At 37.5% G+C, this 18,995-nt stretch overlaps 1 protein-coding gene across 1 annotated transcript in view; it reads left to right on the top strand.

Moving 5' to 3' along the window:
• Positions 1 to 205: 205 nt before the first annotated feature.
• The window catches only part of POLN (DNA polymerase nu), a 329,088-nt gene continuing 310,298 nt past the window's right edge, over positions 206 to 18,995 (top strand). Inside the window, exons 1-2 of the mRNA XM_078148556.1 lie at positions 206 to 1,150; positions 15,312 to 15,364. Of these exons, the coding sequence (XP_078004682.1) occupies positions 1,009 to 1,150; positions 15,312 to 15,364 (195 nt within the window). The 5' untranslated portion in view covers positions 206 to 1,008. The remainder of the gene's footprint in view (positions 1,151 to 15,311; positions 15,365 to 18,995) is intronic.

Genomic DNA, 18,995 nt, shown 5'->3' on the forward strand with positions numbered 1-18,995 from the left:
TTAGTCAAAGTTAAATAAGTAGATTTGTGATCCTAATCTCTTTTGAACAATTTATAACAGTAAATCTTGGTATCCCAAATCAATAAATGTTATTCCCAAACTTAAAATAACCATCCTTCTATACATCTCCAGAGATTTCCTTCTATGGTATTTCCTAACTTTGTTTTCAGTTGTGTTCCTCTAAGGAATCAAATACGCACACATACAACATTCCATATTAACAATGTGGAAAAATAAGAACTGACATTTATATAATGCTTTAAAGTTTGCAAAGCAGTTTACATACATTATTTCCTTTAATCCCAACAGTAAACCTGTATGGTAAGTACTACAGCTATTTTCTGCATTTTTCAGATGAGAAAATAGGCTCAGAGACATACACATGTGTTTATGTCACATGCAGCATTCCTTCTATTGTACTGTGATATGAACTTTTTGGCAAGCTTACATTAGCACCATTTAGAATTGTATTTTGCTGACTATAGATGGCTGATTTTTCCATGGCAACTTTAGCATCTTTCCCTATCTTTAGTTATCCATCTGGGTCAGCAATATGAGCTGAAGCAAATGTGCAGTTGGTACCTGGCATGATGGGTGTAGAATACATTGGGAGAGGGGAGAGAGAGAGAAACACAAACTCAAATGTAAATGCTTTTTATGTTATCTATATTTCTATAGCTCTTTGAAGATTAGCTGTTTTGTACTTCAGCTAGTAAAATTTAGTGAGTAGAGCACTAGATTAAAACTTAAATTACTGAAAAATACTTTTTTTTTTTTGCTGTGCAGCTGACTGACACATTATATGTCATAATTGGGTTATTTAACCTTTATCCTAATCTCTTAGTGGCCTGTTTATATAATGAGGCTAATTGACATATATCCTGTGGATAGTGATATTAATAGGCTTAGTATACAAATTTATTTGGCTCAAGTAATTTAGCTGTTTTGTTCATAATCCTACTGTCTCATTAATTAATACACAGATGTTGTTTTATATTTAGGATTTATATGAAAAATATGGAAAATTATGAGGGAAATGTAGGCTTTGACCTCTCTAAGATGCCGCTATCAAATGTTGCACAGAGGATTATGGCAGCCATGCATTCATTTGATTTAGTGGAGATTAAGAATTTCAGAGAAAATGAAAAAAGTGAGTAATTTTATATAAAGTTTTGAAGTTTCTTAGTTGAATTTTAAATACTTCTAACAGTAGTTCTTAAAATGAAAATATACAGCAAACTTATTATTTAAGAACTTTAAATTGTATTGGAGAAGCACTAGATATAATAAATTCCTTTTTAACACATCAAAGCCAGTCATTAATCTTACTTTTACCGGCTTGATGCTGTTTGAATCTCTTGTTTCTGTATTCCTTCTGCTCTTGGACTTTTAAAATATCATCTTCCGTATACTGGGTAGTTTACTCTCTGCTTATGAGCTGAGATAGGTGTTCATGAACCCTTCCTGGGGACTATGGGCTCTTTTATAGTTTTCAATCCTGGTTTTAAGTCGTTGAACTCCATAGGCTAAGACCCATTGACATTTGATCTTTCCCACAATCCCGACTTGTATTTGGAAGAAATAGAAATACTTTTGTCATATTGATATTATCAGTTAGCAATTAGAAGACTTGGTTTGAATTTTAGCCCTGCTTTTGACTAGCTGTGTGTGTCATTGACTTCTCATGAGTGCCACATATAAAGTGAAGGGGTTGTATCTGTGATCTTTACGGTCCCTTCCAACTTTAAAATCTATGATCCTGTGAAATGAAGCCCTTAAAGGAGATAATTTGGGGCAGCTAGGTGTCAAAGTGGATAGAGTGGTGGATCTGGAGTCAGGAAGACTCATTTTCCTGAGTTCAGATCTGGCCTTTTGGACACTTAACTAGCTGTGTGACTCTGGGCAAGTCACTTAACCCTGCTTGCTTCAGTTTCCTCATCTGTAAAATGAGCTGGAGAAGAAGATGGCAAACCACTCCAGTATCTTTGCCAAGAAAGCCCCAAATAACTCAACAACAACAACAACCTCAAGGAGATAATTACCAGTGTGTATAGTAACTCACCTGTTATGTACTGTTCCATGAGTATTTTTAAGTTAATTTTTAAAAAGTTAATCTTCCATTACTTTCTTCCTTCCCACCCATTGGAAAAAAAAAAGAAAAACAAAGCTCATGTAACATGAACATAGTTAAGAAAAACAAATTCCTGCTTTGGTGTCTTAAAAAATATCTCAGTCTATACCCCAAGCCCATCACTTCTCTGTCAGAAAGATTCTATTCTATAAATATTAAAATCATCAAATATTCACATGGAAGCATAGCTGCAATACCTGGGTTACCAGAGATAATTTTGCTATAAAACAATTTAAGTTATGAAATTGAAAGTCCTAATCGGTATCTGTAATTTCAGTATCACTAAGGAATAAATAATAAAGGCCACAATTATATTACAAAGGAAATAATCAAGAATTCTGACTGAATATAAGAGCAGAAGGATATTGTCTTAAGCAGCACATAAAGCACAGGAATTGGGGGCAGGCCCTGTGTTCAAAGCCTGCCTTTCTTACTACCTAGGAACTTGAGCAAGTTACTTTACCTCTCTGGGTTTCAGGTTCCTCATCTACAAAAGGAAGGAGACTGAAATAGATATTTTTTTCAACTGTTAGAAATCCTTGAATTCAGTTTTTTTTTTTTCTCGAAAGCTTACTATGCAATGATTGTATTTTCGGTTATGTGTTCTAAGGTTGAATGGGGATCTGGTCGTACCTTTTGGGGTACATGCATCATTGTGAAGTCAGTACATTAAACTACATCTCCTTATCCTAGAAGTAGGTTGGATTTTTCTAGAGCAATATTGATTAGGATAGGGGTTGAAATTATGTAGCTAGGCCAGCAGACCATCAGAGAAAGCACTTAGCTTTTTGAAGGGAAAGGATTATGGAATTTTTCCTCTACAGAATTTGAAAACTTAGAATATTTGTGGTTTAGATTTATGGTTTAAATGGCAGTTCTGTTATTCCACTGTCAGTGTGTATTGATACACGTTGTATACAATTGTATTTGGTCTAACCCCAGTGTAAGGATTCTTAAGATTAGGCCAGTGAAGGCCAACTTTGGCTAAGTCTTGCCAAGTGAGATAGGCTTTGATGGTGGACTGTCTCTTGGCTGAAGACCATCCCAGGCATGTGGAGATTAACGTACAGAGATCTGGGCTTAGAGTCAGGAAGACCTTGAGTTCAAGATACTCTTCAGACACTTGGGGCAAATCACTTAACCTCCTCTTCGAGCCTGTTTTCTTTATTTGTAGAATGGGGATGTTTGTATCTCACAGGGTTGTGGTGAGGATCAAATAAGAATATTAAAAGTGTGTTTGGCACGTCTTCAAGTGCCATTTATATGGGAGCTGTTGTTATTTCCAACACAGGGCTAGCTGGAGGTGGGTGACGTTTTTGGCCACAGCTCTTGAACAATGTCTTCTGCTGAGGCAGAAGAAGAGGGATTGTGCCTTTCATCAGCAGAGGGAAACAGCTGCTTTTGGTAAAAACACAGGCTCTTGGTGTATTAAAGGGTTTTAGACTTGTTGTATGCCATGCTTTGGCTGTTGTCTGCTATTATATAGTCACAGAATCCTAGGATATAGAGCTGGGAGAAGGAGTAGAAATCATCAAAACTTCCTTGTTTTACCCATGGCAAAATGGGGGCCCAGATAGTCACTCTTTTAAGCTGCTGCAAAAAGTATCAGAGCCTGGATTCAAACCTAAGTCCTTTTTAAATAGCTGGCACAAAAATTCAGAGAAAACTAATTATTATAACCTTTTAAATACATTAGAAAATGATAGAACTTTCAGAAATATTTACTGTGCCCAGACATTTCACAGTCTTCCTCCACCTCCACCCTAAAAGACAAGTATATATTGGTCTGCTTGAGGAATCTGGTTGGGTGTGGTTCTGGTACATTTCGTTTGGGTTCCTTTGTGTTTGAAGCCTTGAAGGTTGGGTCACTTCTAGAATATGCTACATGCCTTCTGTTTTGTCAGACCCTCTGGATTTCTCCCTTGTCACACTCTATCCTGTATTATGCTTAATTGTATACATGTGGTGTCCTCCAAATAGAATGAAAGTTCACTGAGGGCAGGGGAATGTTATTGTTTCATTTTCATATCCCTACTATCTAGTACAGTGCTTTGCAGATAGTAGGCACTTAATAAATTAAGTTTCTTAGAGTCTCCTAAACTAAACTAAATAATAAATTCCCAATAATACTCAGAACTCACTGGCCTCACACAAGTCTTTGTGGTGGACCCTGCCTCCAGAGATTTAGAACCCCTTTAGAATGAACTTGAAACACATTGGATCTGGATTTCTATAAGAAACAGTCGCAAGAATGGAGGAAACATTTAAAATCTGATGAGAAGATAGGAAGGTGAAAAGTAACTGGTAATTGTATTGTTTGAAAACACCTTGCAGGTAGTGGTAGCTCTGGGCAGTTTTGTTACATTGGAATGTTGTCCGGAGACTACTAATTACCATCGTAGTCGAGTTGCACAAGCTAACTTCTGCTCAGGAGAAAAGATAGGAAAATGATTATAAATAGAGCCTTACTCAGGAACTACTAATCACCAAATCTACTGTGAGAGTTGGTCTTTAAAATCTACCAAGATTGGTAGATGACTGAGCTGATACAGAGGAAGGAAATTATTCAGTAGTTTATAGAAAGTATTGTTTCTGGCCTTCTCTATGTTCTTTACTACACTCCTGCCATTTCTGTGTCTTTGTTTTGGCCATTCCCCATGTCTGGAAAGCACCCCCTCTTTTCCTCTACCTAATAGCTCTCATCCTTCAAGATACAGCTTAGATACCACAAAGCCTTTCTTGATACCCCTTGCTCCGTGTTAGTGCTTTCCTTCCCATAGTGCATAGTACCTTATATTTAACTACTCTGTGTGTGTGTGTGTACACTATGTATGTAGAAGAAAATGTATTTTATAAATATGAACTTAATATCCTGTATTTAGTTTTATATGTACTTATCTCTCTCATTGAAAGTAGAAATTATTTCATTAATTGTGGAAGCACATAACATAGTGAGTTCTTAGTAGATACTTGTAAATTGATTGATAACAGTTCCAAATAACACCTCTGAATGCAAAAAATATGGGTTGATCTGCCCTCTTGCAGAGATTGTGAAAAAGCTGGAGAAGTACCTCTCTATATGCTGCGTAATAATTAATTCCTTTAAAGAATGGAAGAAGTACTTTAAGGTAAAAAGAAAAAGAACCTAGACAGGCTGAGAGGAATCTTGATCTTTTTTCAGGAGGCTGAAATGATACAGCTTCTTTAACTCCAAAGAAAGATAATGTAGTTGTACCAGGTGCCTTAGGAGAGACTCATCTAGTAATGGTCAGAGGAAGCAAAGACTAGTGGTGGTTGCTGAGGTAGTAGTACTGAGATTGTAGTTCTAGGGATGTTGAGAAGGCTATGTGTCATCCTTATGTAAACAATAGTGGGGGACTTAGTTAATAATGTTTGTTAAGCATGCACTATGTGCCAGACACTGCTAGGACTTAGCTGGGACTTGAAGGAAACCAGGGAAGCCAGAATGTGGAGATGAGGAGGAAGAATATTCCTGGTATACAGAACAGCCAGAGAAAATGTCTGGAAATGAGAGATGGAATGTCTTGTGGAATAGGCAGGAAAACCAGTATCACTGGATTGAAGGCAGGGCATGGAGTAAGGTGTAGGAAGACTGGAAAGGTAGTGAGGGGCTAGGATATAAAAGACTTTGAACACCAGAGGATTTTGTATTTGTTCTTGGAGGTGATAGGGAGCAACTCGAGTTAATTGAGTAGAGGAGTGACATGGCTGAACTGGCATTTTAGGAAAATCACTTTGTCAGTTGAATGGAGGGTGGACTGAAGTGGAGAGAAACTTGTGGTAGGCTGACCAACCAGCAGGTCTTCTGGACATCCTGTATCCAGGATGATGGATAGAGTTGATATTTTTCATGTTTGTCTAGAAGGAACCTAGAAAACACTGCTAAGGATTAAGAACTATTGACCAAGAAACCTAAAAAAGTTGCGGCACCAGTGGTATTTTAATCTCTTTTGAAGATTAAAGAGAGAAGCTTTGGGAAAGAGGCAGATAAAGATTTTTGCTTATAATCTTCCAATGTTGATGAAGAAGATTGTAAATTAAAAGCAGAAGGAAAAAGAGAAAATGGCCCATCTGTTTGCCAAGCCAGAAACCAGAGAGCAAGCAGGTACCTCATAGGAAGAGGAATAGAAGGAGAGGGCCAGTATTTCCTGGGAAGCACTATCTTGAGAAGAAAACAGTAACTCCCATGGCCTGAGTTAAGGTCATGTTACCAGGCCTATACCAACTTCCTCGGAGATCTTAGAAATAGGGCTGCCCAGTCACTGAATGATCTTTGAAAGAAACTGGGTAGTAGAAGTACAGGAGGACTTGAGATGAACAGATGTTCCAGTTCTCAAAACCAGAATAGTATGGAGGTGACAGACTCTAGACCACTGAGCTTAAACTCTATTCCTGACAAAATTCTAGGATATACTAACAAAGGTAAAGTTTGTGAGTGGAATAATGAGAAGAGCATTGGACTTGGCATTGAGAGATTGTCTATGAGCAGTCATTCAATCTCATCCTTTTTTCATACCTGTAAAAGGGGAAGAATAAATACCTGGATTTATTACAAGATTGTTCTGATGATTGAATAAGAGCACTTTTCAAGCCATAACAAACAGTACAAACATCAGTTATTATTCTTAGATTATAGTGCACTTAGATTCAGGACTGCTTGAATAACTAACTATACCCCAAAAGTGATAGATCAGTGTCAATTTGAAGGGAGTACCCCTAGGAATGTGTCCTTGATTTTATGCTATTCAACATTTTTTATCCCACTGTTACTACCTATGTGACACTTGAATAAGTCACCTAATCTCCACAGGGCTCAATTTGTTCTTTTGTAATGCAGGATTTGGACCAGATGACCTGTAAGGGCCTTTCTTGCTCTAGAACTATTTTTCTATAATCCTGTGGCTTGGATGAAGCCATAAAAGGCATGGGGAATATGCAATATTTGCAAATGACACAAAGCTGGGAGAGACAGTTAACATGTTGGATAACAGAATCCAAAAAAAGATTTAACAGGTTAGAACAATGTATTGTAGTAATAAGGTGGAATTTAAAAGGTTGAACATGAGTTAAATCAACTTTACAAGTATTGTAAGGTACTCCTCCTATGAAAAAGGTTTTAGTTATTTAATGAACTTCAAACTCATTATGTGGCAACAGTAATGACATGTTAGCCAGAAGAGCTAATGTTACCTCATTCTACTTGAAGAGAAGCTTAGTGCTTAAGGGATGTGCTAGTTGTGTGTACTCCTTCCTGGTCAGAGCACTTCTGGAATACTGCCTTCAGTCCTTGTATTTTTAGGAAGGGCATAGACTAACTAGAGCATTTCCTGAAGAAGGTGGCAAGGCTGATGTGAGGTTCTGGAGAACATGGCATACAAGAACCAGATGAAGGCACTGGGGATGTTATCCTGTAGAGAAGATGATTTAGGGGGTCATTATGGCTGCGCTCACATCTTTGAAGGGCTGTTCTGGGGAAGGGAGACTAGACTTGGTTCTGCTTGTCCTTAGAGGGCAAGATTAAGAGTAAGGCATTTGTAGGCTTGATGTAATGACCTTCTTACCGAAGGTCTTTGGGCAAAGGCTGGCAACCAGTTGTCAGGGATGTTGCAGTCAATGGCCATCCCAACATCCCACCTGAGGTTTTGTGGTGCTTGAAGTGACCCCAGCTTGTGCAGACTCACCTCAACCTCCAAATGGCATCTTCTTTTTCTTGGCATGTTTGCTTACAGCTTGTTGGACACTCCCACAGCTTACCTCATGTTGCCGGGTAACCTCTGTTTTAGTGGTGCAGGATCACAATGCCATTTGAAAGTGATATTTTTCCATATGGAGAGAGTTAGAATATGGGTAAGTGCAGGAATTGAAGAGGGGATAGACACAGAAGAAGGCATTGCTCATTAAAATTAATATTTTCTTAAATGTTAGATGTGTTCGAATTTGCTTGCTATTGTTACAGATTGATTTAGTTGAGTTCAACAAGTATTTAATAAGGATTTTGTGCCTGGAAGTAAACAACCAGTGCAGACTATGGTGTAATATGTTTTGAATAAATTACAGTCTGAAGTGTATGTGCTGTGGCATTCTTAAGCTGATGTAGTTTCCCAGTGGTCTTAAAGGTGACTAATGAAAGAAAATAAGAAAGCAACATTTGAGGAAGTTAGTGGGGAGACATTATGATCTGGGAATCCAACAGCTAGAGCAGATTTGGAATAATTTCGTCTTTAATGTGTTCACCAAAGAATATCAACAAAATAGAAGTTATGAATCTCATAGTAAATGAAACACATTGTCATAGATCATATGCACACATACCCATTGGTATATGCTCTCAATTCGTTATGGACAGACATCTACATAAAATTTTTAAATTCTCTTGAAATATTAAACAATTTGAAATTATCACTTTTAAATAAAACTCTAGGGCTTAGTTATATTGAAGTTAAGTGTTTTCTGGTATTAAGAAGAGTAGTTTATAAAGGTATAGCAAATTAAGGTGAATTTGAGACCACTTAGACATGATGGTATTTTCAGATTTCCTTCTTTAGAAACTAAATCTCATCACTAGTTTCTGCCACCTAGTGGGAGCTTTTGAGATTTCAGGAAAACATCTGTATCTATTTCTAAATCTAGATGAGAAAATTGATTATTATTTATTTAATGAATGTTAGAGATATAAGTGACCTTGGAGGAAACTCATCTAATAGTACTACCCCTCTCATTCACAGATGAGGGAGAAAAGGGAAAATAGGGAAAGGGAATAAGTATTTATGTAGCGCCTACTATATGCTAGGTACTATACTGGGTGCTTTATAAAGATTATCTAATTTAATCCTCGTAGCAACCCTGTGAGGTAGGTGCTGTTGTTATCCCCGTTGTACAGTTGAGGAAACTGAGAAAAATAAGAGATGAAGTGATTTTTTAGGGTCACACAGCTAGTGAGTGTCTGAGGCTGTATCTGAACTAGTCTTTCTGATTCCAGGCACAGTGCTCTAGCCACTACACCACCTACCTGCCTAGATGAGGTGACTCGTAGCTCAAAAATATTGTGACTTGCCCAAGACCATACAGCTAATAAAAAGTAGAGCTTTTACTTGAACCCTTAGGACTCAAGTCTTGTCTAGTGACTTCATTTTACAGTTGAGGAAACTAAGGCCAGGAAAGATCCAGTGTTGTCTATGCTTTTATAATTATAAATAATAATAATAGCTAGCATTTATGTAGTACTTCTAAGGTTTACAAAGTGCTATATGTGTGTTGTGTGTGTGTGTGTGGTGTGTGTGTGTATGTATATAAAATCTTATTTAATCCTCAACGATTTTGTGAGGTGTCTGCTATTATTGTCCCCAATTTATAGATAAAGAAACTGAGGTTCAGTTTGAGAAAATCACTGTTATATTTGTGTGTTACAGCTTTTATTTTCTACTGTTCATTCCCATCTCTGAACACCCATTGTACTTACTATGTGTAATGTGCTTTGTTACTTAATTATCTGATGTCTTTTTTAATTTTTATTTTTTTAACTTTTTGCTTTTTGGTGAGGAGATCAGAGTTAAGTGACTTGCCCGGGGTCACACAGCTAGTAAGTATTAAGTGTCTGAGGCTGGATTTGAACTCAGGTCCTCCTGACTCCAAGGCCAGAGCTGTATTCACTGTGCCACCTAGCTGCCCCTGCAATGTCTTTTAATGTACATGAAGTCTTTAGTCTAATGGGATGGTCAGCTTCTTGGGAGTAAGAATAAGTGCCTTGTATTTCTTTGTATCTTTCCTGTCCAGACTTCTCTTGACCCCCAAATAACACTAGACACAGGAGGTTTGTTGATTAGAGGATGGGTCAACGAATCTTTCATAGGATTTTAAACTGAAAGTCACCTCTGAGATAACTTGTTCAAACTCCTTCTTTTATGGATGTTGAATTCAGGTCCAGAGAAGTTGAGTTTTTTACTCAAGGTTACCCAGAACTAGTGTTCGAACTCAAATCCTCTGAGTCTAAAACCAGTGTTCTTTCTACTACAACCCACTGCTTTTCAAATGCTATAACACTGGATCCTTTATACCATTAATTTTCACTAATCAAGGCTATCATCTCTCCTTTCCTTTCCTCCCCCTACACACACTTAAATGCTGCAGATCAAATTTCAATTCTTAATAGAAATCTCCAACTTAGCAAAAAGCCAATTCTTGGATTATTCAAACACGAACATTAGCATAACTTTAGAGAAATTTGTCACAAAGGTTGTGTTAGTCTGATTAAGTTTTAAATGTATTACAAACCAAGAAGATTCTTGTTGGGCTTAAACATTTTCTTAAACTATTTGCAAAGCACCTCTAAAATATGATGCTACCTATGTATTTTTTTGTCGTTCAGTTTTTCAGTTGCCTGACTCTTCATGACGCCATTTGGGGTTTTCTTGGCAAAGATCCTAGAGTGGTTTGCTGTTTCCTTCTCCAGCTCATTTTATAGATGAGGAAATGGAGACAAACAAGGTGAAGTGACTTGTCTAGGTCACACGGCTAGTTAGCATCTTGGGCCACGTCTGAATTTATGAAGATGAGTCTTCCTGACTCCAGGTCTGGCGCGCTATCCACTGTGCTACTTAGCTGCCCTACCACCTAGATCTAGGATAGAGTATTTAAATGTGGATGGCAAAGTTAGTGATTCATAGCAAACATTTCACAACTTAATCTTGATTATCCATTTTCCGAATGCAGCGATGTGTGTGCTGTTAACTCATTTCTGCTTTCTTAGTCATTAAGGCAAAGTCACTTAAATGCTTTATAGGAATTTTTTTTAAAACAAATTTCCATACCCTGCACTTTTTTTTAACTCAAGCTCTTTGGTATAGTAGAGTCATAAAAATTCAAGATATATCTCTTGGTTTATTTTCTGGGCATTGGTGAAAATTTATACTTCTGTATTTTTGTAGTGCTTTTTCTTATGATATGATGGAAATTTTATTGCTTGCTTTCATGTTACAAATTATAGTTTGTAATATTGGGAAATAGTTTTGATGTTGAGTCTAAATTTTCCCAATCACTGAGATGCTTTTTTGCATTGCATAGATAGTAGATTAGTGAATTATAATAGGCACTTCGGTAAGAAGATTTCCATTTTATGGTCTGTTTATTTTTTTGAGCTGGAACTTGTTCTATCTTAAAAATTTATTTAGAATCTTCAAGCTGGAAGGAATCTCTAATTCTTAATTTTATTGATGAAGAAACAGTTCTAAAGATGTAAAATGACCACTTATAGAGTGACTAGAGGAAAGGGTTGGACTAGAATCTAGTCTCCTGATTTCCTAGGGTAGGCTTTTTTCCACTATGTGGGGTTTCCTCCCATTCTCAGGCTGTTTGTCAATCACTTTTCCTCTTTGTCTTCCTATCTATCTTTGGTCTGTCTCTCTCTCTCTCTCTTTTTTTTTTGGTGAGGCAATTGGGGTTAAGTGACTTGCCCAGGGTCACAACAGCTAGTAAGTATCATGTGTCTGAGACTAGATTTGAATCCAGCCAGTACTCCATCCACTGTGCCACCTAGCTGCCCCTCTGTCTTTGGTCTCTTAGGAGTTAGGCCTAGCATGGAGAAAGTTGTTGTTATTGTTGTTAATTGTCCTTTGTTCTCGAAGAGGACCATGACATCTGGGAGGTGTTGCCATGCTAGTGAATTGGATTTAAGTAACAGAAGGCTGTGCAAAGTCACCAGCCTCACTTTCTCCTCCAGAGCATCTGGGTCCAGTGGCTAGATATGGATCAGGACAACTGGAGATGGCCCAGGATGCCTTGGACTTTTCAACTTCATTTTGACTGAGGCAATGCCCATTCCATGGTTAGGACTTAATAAAAAATGAGGCAGAGAATAGTTTTAAAAAAAATCTATCTGGGAGGGTAATACCCTCAGGGTTGAGAGTGGGAGAGGGGAAAGAACTGTACCATCTCTTACGCTCCCATTTCCTGTCTGTGGTCCATTGATTCAGCCTTTTGGCCTTTTGGAAATCCAAATCAAAACAAAACAGAGAAGAAAGGATTGAGGACATGTTCCACTCTGTTCAAATAATTTTCTACCATATTTTTGTCAGGATAGATATTTCCAAAGAGTTGCTAATTTTTCCTGTAGAACTTTCCCTGTTGGGCCTTGGAGGGCATCAATTATGGGTGAAGTAAAATACTTAAAACTTCTTACTATGTTGTCAGGAAGAATTATACTACTATCTGTCGTCAGTGGTGAGGGCCCTAATGACCCCTTAAAAGCGGTCACTTTTCCTGTACAGTAGCCAAGCACAAGGCTTTGTCACACTGTTTTAAAGTCATCTGAAAAAAATCATCTCTTAAAGCAAACAACCTGAAGCCACTATGCTGACTGTTGAATTGATAGAGCAGTATAGCTATGAATGGAAATACTAATACGTCCCTGCTGGGCAGGTCCCATTTTTGAGGAATGGCTATTGGAAAAAGCGAAGCATGGGAACTTAGTGGTCTCTAGCTAAAAAGTTTGAAAATTGCTGTTCTGCTTCAGCTGTCAGGGTTTTGGTGTTCTATACATTGTATTAAATTTACTGTGCAACAAACAAGAAAAAAATGTGGTGTGACTAAGTAATGTGTAAGTAAGTAATGACTGTCTGTATGATGAGATGAACGAGCACTTAGGTATCCAAATGAGGGCTGTCCTCTTCAGACCAGTCCCTCTTTATAGGATATGTATCAGTTGATCAGGAAGCATTTATTAAGCACTTACTGTGTTAGGCACTAGGGGTACAAACAAGGGTAAAAGTACAAAAATTGTCCTTGCACTTAAGTACAAGTTGTAAAGAGATTGGCACACGGGAGAACAATTTCTATAACAATGACGTTATGAAGACAGCTCTGATCAATGCAGTGACCTGCCACAATTCCACAGGACAATTGATGAAATATGCTAGCCACCTCCTGACAAGTAATGGATTCAAGAAGTGGAGTAAGACATATACTTTCAGACATGGTTAACATGGGGATTTGTTTTACTTGATTACAGACATATTCATTGCAGGGGTTTTGTTTTTCTTTTTTTCAGTTTGGAAGGGAGGGAGGTGGCTGCCTGGGAAAGAAAGAAAAGAGGTTCATTGAAGCATACTAAAAAAAAATGTATGGAAGAGAAGTGAAAGAGAATAAGCATTAAAATAGCACTTACCATGTGCCAGGCTCTATATACTGAGTACTTGACAATTATCTCATTTAATCCTCACAGCAATCCTGGGAGGTAGGTACAGTTATTATCCCCCTTTTACAATTGAAGATGCTGAAGCAAACAGTTGAAGTGATTTGCCCATGGTCACCCAACTAGTAAATGTCAATTTGGACTCAGGTTTTCCTAACTCCAGGCCCAGAGGTCAAGCCACTGTACCACCAGTGTTGTAGAGAAGAGAAGAGAAAAGAAAGCCGGAAGATTATAAGTTACATATTGAATTTATTATGTGTTTGAAAAGCAATCTGTACATAGTAGATACTAGCAGTTTTGTATCCATCCTTTATTTTACACACAAAATACGTAACAGAGTAGTAAGCAGAGTAGTAAGAAAGTAACCTTAGAGAGGAAGGCTTATGTGGTTGGGAGATCAGGGAAGTCTTTCTGCAGAAAGTAATGTTTGAAATAATTTTTGAAAAAAGTCAGAGGGAAGAAGGGAAAGCTGTTCCAGGCCTGGAGGACAGAAAGTGCAAAGGTGTGGAGACAGGAGATGGGAGATGTGCTTGGCTACTGTACAGGAAAAGTGACTGCTTTAAGGGGTCATTAGGGCCCTTACCACTGAAGACATAATATACAATACAGCAAGAAGTTTTAAGTATTTCACTTCACCCATAATTGATGCCCTCCAAGGCCCAACAGGGAAAGTTCTACAGGAAAAATTAGCATCTCTTTGGAACACTTTAGTGGTGTTGCCATAGCTCAGAATGAGTTTGGAGGACCTCCTTTGGAATTTTCAGAGTCAGTTTATAAGAGGCACAAAGAAATCAACATGTTAAAAACCTGGAAATAGCAATGTTATCCAGCTTGATCACTCACCCTATTTATCAGACTTAAGCCCAAATGGTTTTCTGCTGTTTCCGTGAACATAACTCCACCACTAAAAGACAAAAGATCTGCCCTCCATTGAGATAGTTATTTCAAAATGAAGAATGTGCTTTGAGTCCTAAGCGTAATTCCTGAAGAGGAATTGCAGAAAGCTTTTAAACGTCTTTAAAGTTAGCGTACAGCTTCCCAAAGTATCTAGTTTGAAGAGGATAGCATTCATTTGAATGTATAAATGGTGGTCTGCTTGTTAAACAATTCATTACATTATAGTCAGGTTTCGTGTCCTTTACTATATTCAAGTCAGACTGGGACTGGTGATTCAGGAGTTGATACTTTACATGGAACAGATTAAAGGGTAATTATTGGGAGTTCTCATTCTGCATTCATTGGAGCTTACTGACCTTTTAGCATTGCTTTATGTAATTTTTGTTACCTTGGATATAGATCCTTCTACAGTTTTCTTAATTACAACAATAATTAGTGGCTTTAGTATTGCAGGTTCAGGTCTTCCTGTTTTGCATTTCATAACTAGTTATTAAATAATAAGCAGATATTTACATCCAATTGTCTGTAGACTTTGTATTGAAAGGGAGGAAGAAAACAAGCATTTATTAGGTTGCCTACTATGTGCGACACTGTGCTAGGCACTTTGCAAGTATCTCATTTGATCGTCATAACAACCCTAGGAGGCAGGTGCTATTATCATTCCCATTTTACAGTTAAAGAACCTGAGGTAAACAGGTTAAATGGTTTACCCAGGGTCACACAGTTAGTAATTGTTTGGCATCAAAGTCAAACTCAGATCTTTACTGCAGGCCCAGTGCTCTCACTTCTGCCTGCCTAGTTGACTCATGTGGAAGCATCACATTATCCTGATCTTCGCCTTGTTACTTTTGTTACTCTTCAACTGGGCTTGTGTCTGGAATATTTTCCATAAGTACCTACCCTAATGCACTGTTACAAGGCTGTTGCTAAATTGTATCATCTTAAATATTTTATTTTATTTCAAATAGATGAGTAGATTATTCTAAGAAAAACCTGTTAGCTTGAGTATTATTCTTAGTGCTTAGTAATGTAATTTTTTCATCTCTTCTTTGTATATGCTTTTCTTATTTTTAAAAGATGAGAAGATGGTACATTATTCCAGCGTAAAGGATATACTTCTGGAAAATAAGGCAAGTATATCACTGGAAAAAGGTAGATATTAGAATAGTTTAAATAATTCCTTTGTCCACTGAACATGTGAATAATTTTAAACATATCTTAATATTTTTATTTAGAATGAGAAAGTGATGAAAATCCTTTCATACTGAGGAGAATTTGAAGGATTTTTTTTCACTTGCATAAGAATAAATTTGGTTCTGTCGCTTAAAAGAGTGAAAATGATTCACAGTTGTTCATTCTAGGTATGTCGTGAGCTAAATAAACTTGCTATGTGAAAATTCAGATTTTTTTTCTGACAGACTATTCTCTGATTTGCAAAATGATTTAATATAATATTCCTTTAATTAGAGAATTTTCTTTGGCGTTTAGAAAATAGGATTTGATTTTAAAATATGATTTACATATAATTTTTTAAGAATACACCTATCACACAGAGCAAGATACGTCTATATTATGAAGCTCTTAGAACATCTTATTTCATCAGTTTTGCTCAGCTTCAGGAAGTTGTATGCTCCATTTATACTTCTTAGTGAAATGTTCTCCTAGATAAATTAGCTTTCAGAAATCCTGCATTTTTGGTATTATCTAGTCAACTTTTGGAGATTAAAAAGTGGAAATGAGAGGTAAGACAAGAAATGAGTTAATTGGGAAGACTGTAAATTTTTTAAAAGTTTATTTCATTTCTTAAAATATTTTTTTACAATTTATTGATCTGTTTTGTTTTTTGACAAAGCAGATTATTCCCAAGAAATACTCAGATTTCCATACAGAATACATTCCTTGAAAAGTTAGTCTATTGATTTTTAACAGAAAGGGAAGGATATATCATTTTTAACTTAACATTAACTGTTGTATTTGATCAGAATTTTGTTTCTCTCAAATGTTGACTTTATTTACTTTATGGTGATTATTCTGTATATGAATTATTCCTTTGTCTCCACTTTCTTCATCCTGTATTATTTCATTCAAATCTTCCTTTATGTATCTGAATTCTGAATGTCATTCCTGATGGAGTGGTAATATTTCCCTGCATTAATGCACCACAATTTGTTCAGTCATTTTCCAATCATTGGGCAAATTGTTTTCAACTTTTTGTTATTACAAAGAATGCCTTGTAAATGTTTTTGTACATATGTGGCTTTTCTTGTTGTTGATAACAACCTTGGGGTTTAGTCTCAGACAAGGAAGATCAAAACACATACTCAAAAGAAGATCTTTTGAGGCCTAGGGGAAGAGACAGTACATGCTAGGAATGTCAGAGACCAGAGGCACAAAGACAGGAGATGATGTGTATGAGGAACAGAGAGAAGGCCAGTTTGACCAGATTTTCTAGGAGTTTGGTTAAGAAAGGGAGGAGAAATAATAGGAAATAATAGGATGATAACTAAATCAGGTTCTTAAGGATGGAGGAGATTTGATATTTGAAGATAATAGGGAAAGAACAAAATCAAGTCAAGTCAACAAGCATTTATTTAAACATTACTGCTATGTATCAGGGACTATGCTAAGGCAAAAAACAGTCCCTGCTGTCAAGGAGCTCAGAGTCTAATGGAAGAGATGGCATGAAAACAACCATGTATTAACAAGATATATACAAGATAAGTTAGAGATAATCTCAGAGGTAAGGCACTAGCATTAAGTGAAATCAGGAAAAGCTTCTTGCAGAATTTAGGATTTTATCTGGGATGTGAAGAAAGCCAGGGAAGCTTGGAGGAAGGAATGAGGGAGAGAATTTCTGGTGTAAGGAACAGCCAGTAAAAATGCGTGGAGTATCTTGTGTGAGGAACAGCGAAGAAGGCAGTATCACTGAATCATAGAATACTTGATGGAGGAGTCAGGTGTAAGAAGACTGGAAAAGGTAGGAAGGGGCCAGGTCATGAAGCAATCTAAAGCCAAACAAGTTTTTTTTGTTGTTGTTGAATCCTGTAGGCGATAGGAAGCCACTGGAGTTTGGGGGTGGGGGTGGGTAGAGGGAGTAAAGACATAGGAAGATCACTTAGGGAAAGTTGGAGATTAGAAAGACTGATTTCCCTATACCACTTCTGGCAACGTAAGTATACACATAGTTAAGAAAAACAAAAAACCCTCTAAAACTGAAGAAAAATCTGACAGTATTTATCTCAGTTTGCACCCAAATTATTGAGAAGAAGAAGTTATGCCTTAGTCTGCTGGAGTCAAGATTTTGACCTAGATTTTAGGAAAGCATTTGAAAAAGTCTTGGAATTTAAGAGTTGGAAAGGACCTCTTAGAATCCTCCTTGTTCAACAATTACTTGGACAAAAATCACCTCTATATCATCCATATCACACTCCTTAATTGTGCTTATTTCTCAAGGTTCTGTCCTAGGCCTTCATCTCTTTCTCTATACTCTCAGTGACTTCATCAGATCCCATGGGTTTAAACTAGTATCTCTTTGCACAGGACTCACCAATTTCTATATCCAACTCCCTTATCTATCCTGAGTTTTGGTCCCTTATTGCTGTTTGTTTGTTTTGCTAGGCAGTGGGGTTAAGTGACTTGCCCAGGGTCACACACAGCTAGTAAGTGTCAAGTGTCTGAGGCCAGATTTCAACTCAGGTCCTCCTGACTCCAGGGCTGGTGCTCTATTCACTGTGCCACCTCACTGCCCCCCTCATTTCTGTTTGACTTTTGGACATTGCAAACTGATATACCAGATCTCAAAGTTGACATATGCAAAACTGAACTGCTTATCTTTCCTCCAAACCGCCTTCTCTTTCAAACTTCCTGTTTCTGTCAGAGGTACCAAGTGTTACAGGTTTGTATCCTTTATGTTATTCTAAACTCCTCACTTTCCCTCACCCCACACATCCAATCAGTTTCTACATCTTGTCATTACTTCCTCTACAGTATCACTTACATTTGACTCTTTCTCTGTAATCACATTAATATCATCTTGGTTCAGGTCATAATCACCTCATCATTGCAATAGCCTCTTAATTAGCCTTCCTGCCACAAATCTCTTCCTACTCCAGTCTATCCAACATGCTGCTGATAAAATAATTTTTCCATACTGTAGATCTGACTTTGTGACCCTTCTACTTAACTTAATCCAGTGGCTTCCTGTTGCCTATTGGATATAAACTACCCTGTTTAGCTTTTAAATACTTTACAGCATGGTCCTAACCTATCTTTCTGGTCTCATTGAACATTATTCCTCTTCTACTGTGCAATATAAATAGGTCTTTTCTCTATTCTCTTTGCCCTAGGACTGCCACCCAGGACTGTGACCTGGATATGAGTATGGGCAAAGCGACAGGGTCCTGTCTCAGTGCTAGCAAAGAGACCCCTGTAATTTCCTTCTGACCAGTTGTTTGACCCCCTATGTCTGTGGGCTGAGAACTCTGGAAGCCAGCCGCTGTTGATTCAGGGGTTCCCAAGGCCTGCTCCTGGTTTGCTGGGGCTGGGTCTGTGTTGGCACAGCCTGTGCTGGACTGTGCTCCACTCTCACCCAGGTGTGATAGACCTTTCCTGCTGACCTTCTAAGTTGTCTTTGGCTGGAAAATTATTTCACCTCATCCTTTTGTAGGTCCTGCTGCTCCAGGAATTCTTTTATGACATTATTCCTGGAGCAGCAGAACCCACTGAAAAGGACTAGTCACCACAGTTCTTAATTTGGTCTAT

This window comes from Phascolarctos cinereus, unplaced genomic scaffold (assembly GCF_003287225.1).
Source record: "Phascolarctos cinereus isolate Bilbo 61053 unplaced genomic scaffold, phaCin_HiC Scaffold_9;HRSCAF=440, whole genome shotgun sequence".
NCBI lineage: Eukaryota > Metazoa > Chordata > Mammalia > Diprotodontia > Phascolarctidae > Phascolarctos > Phascolarctos cinereus.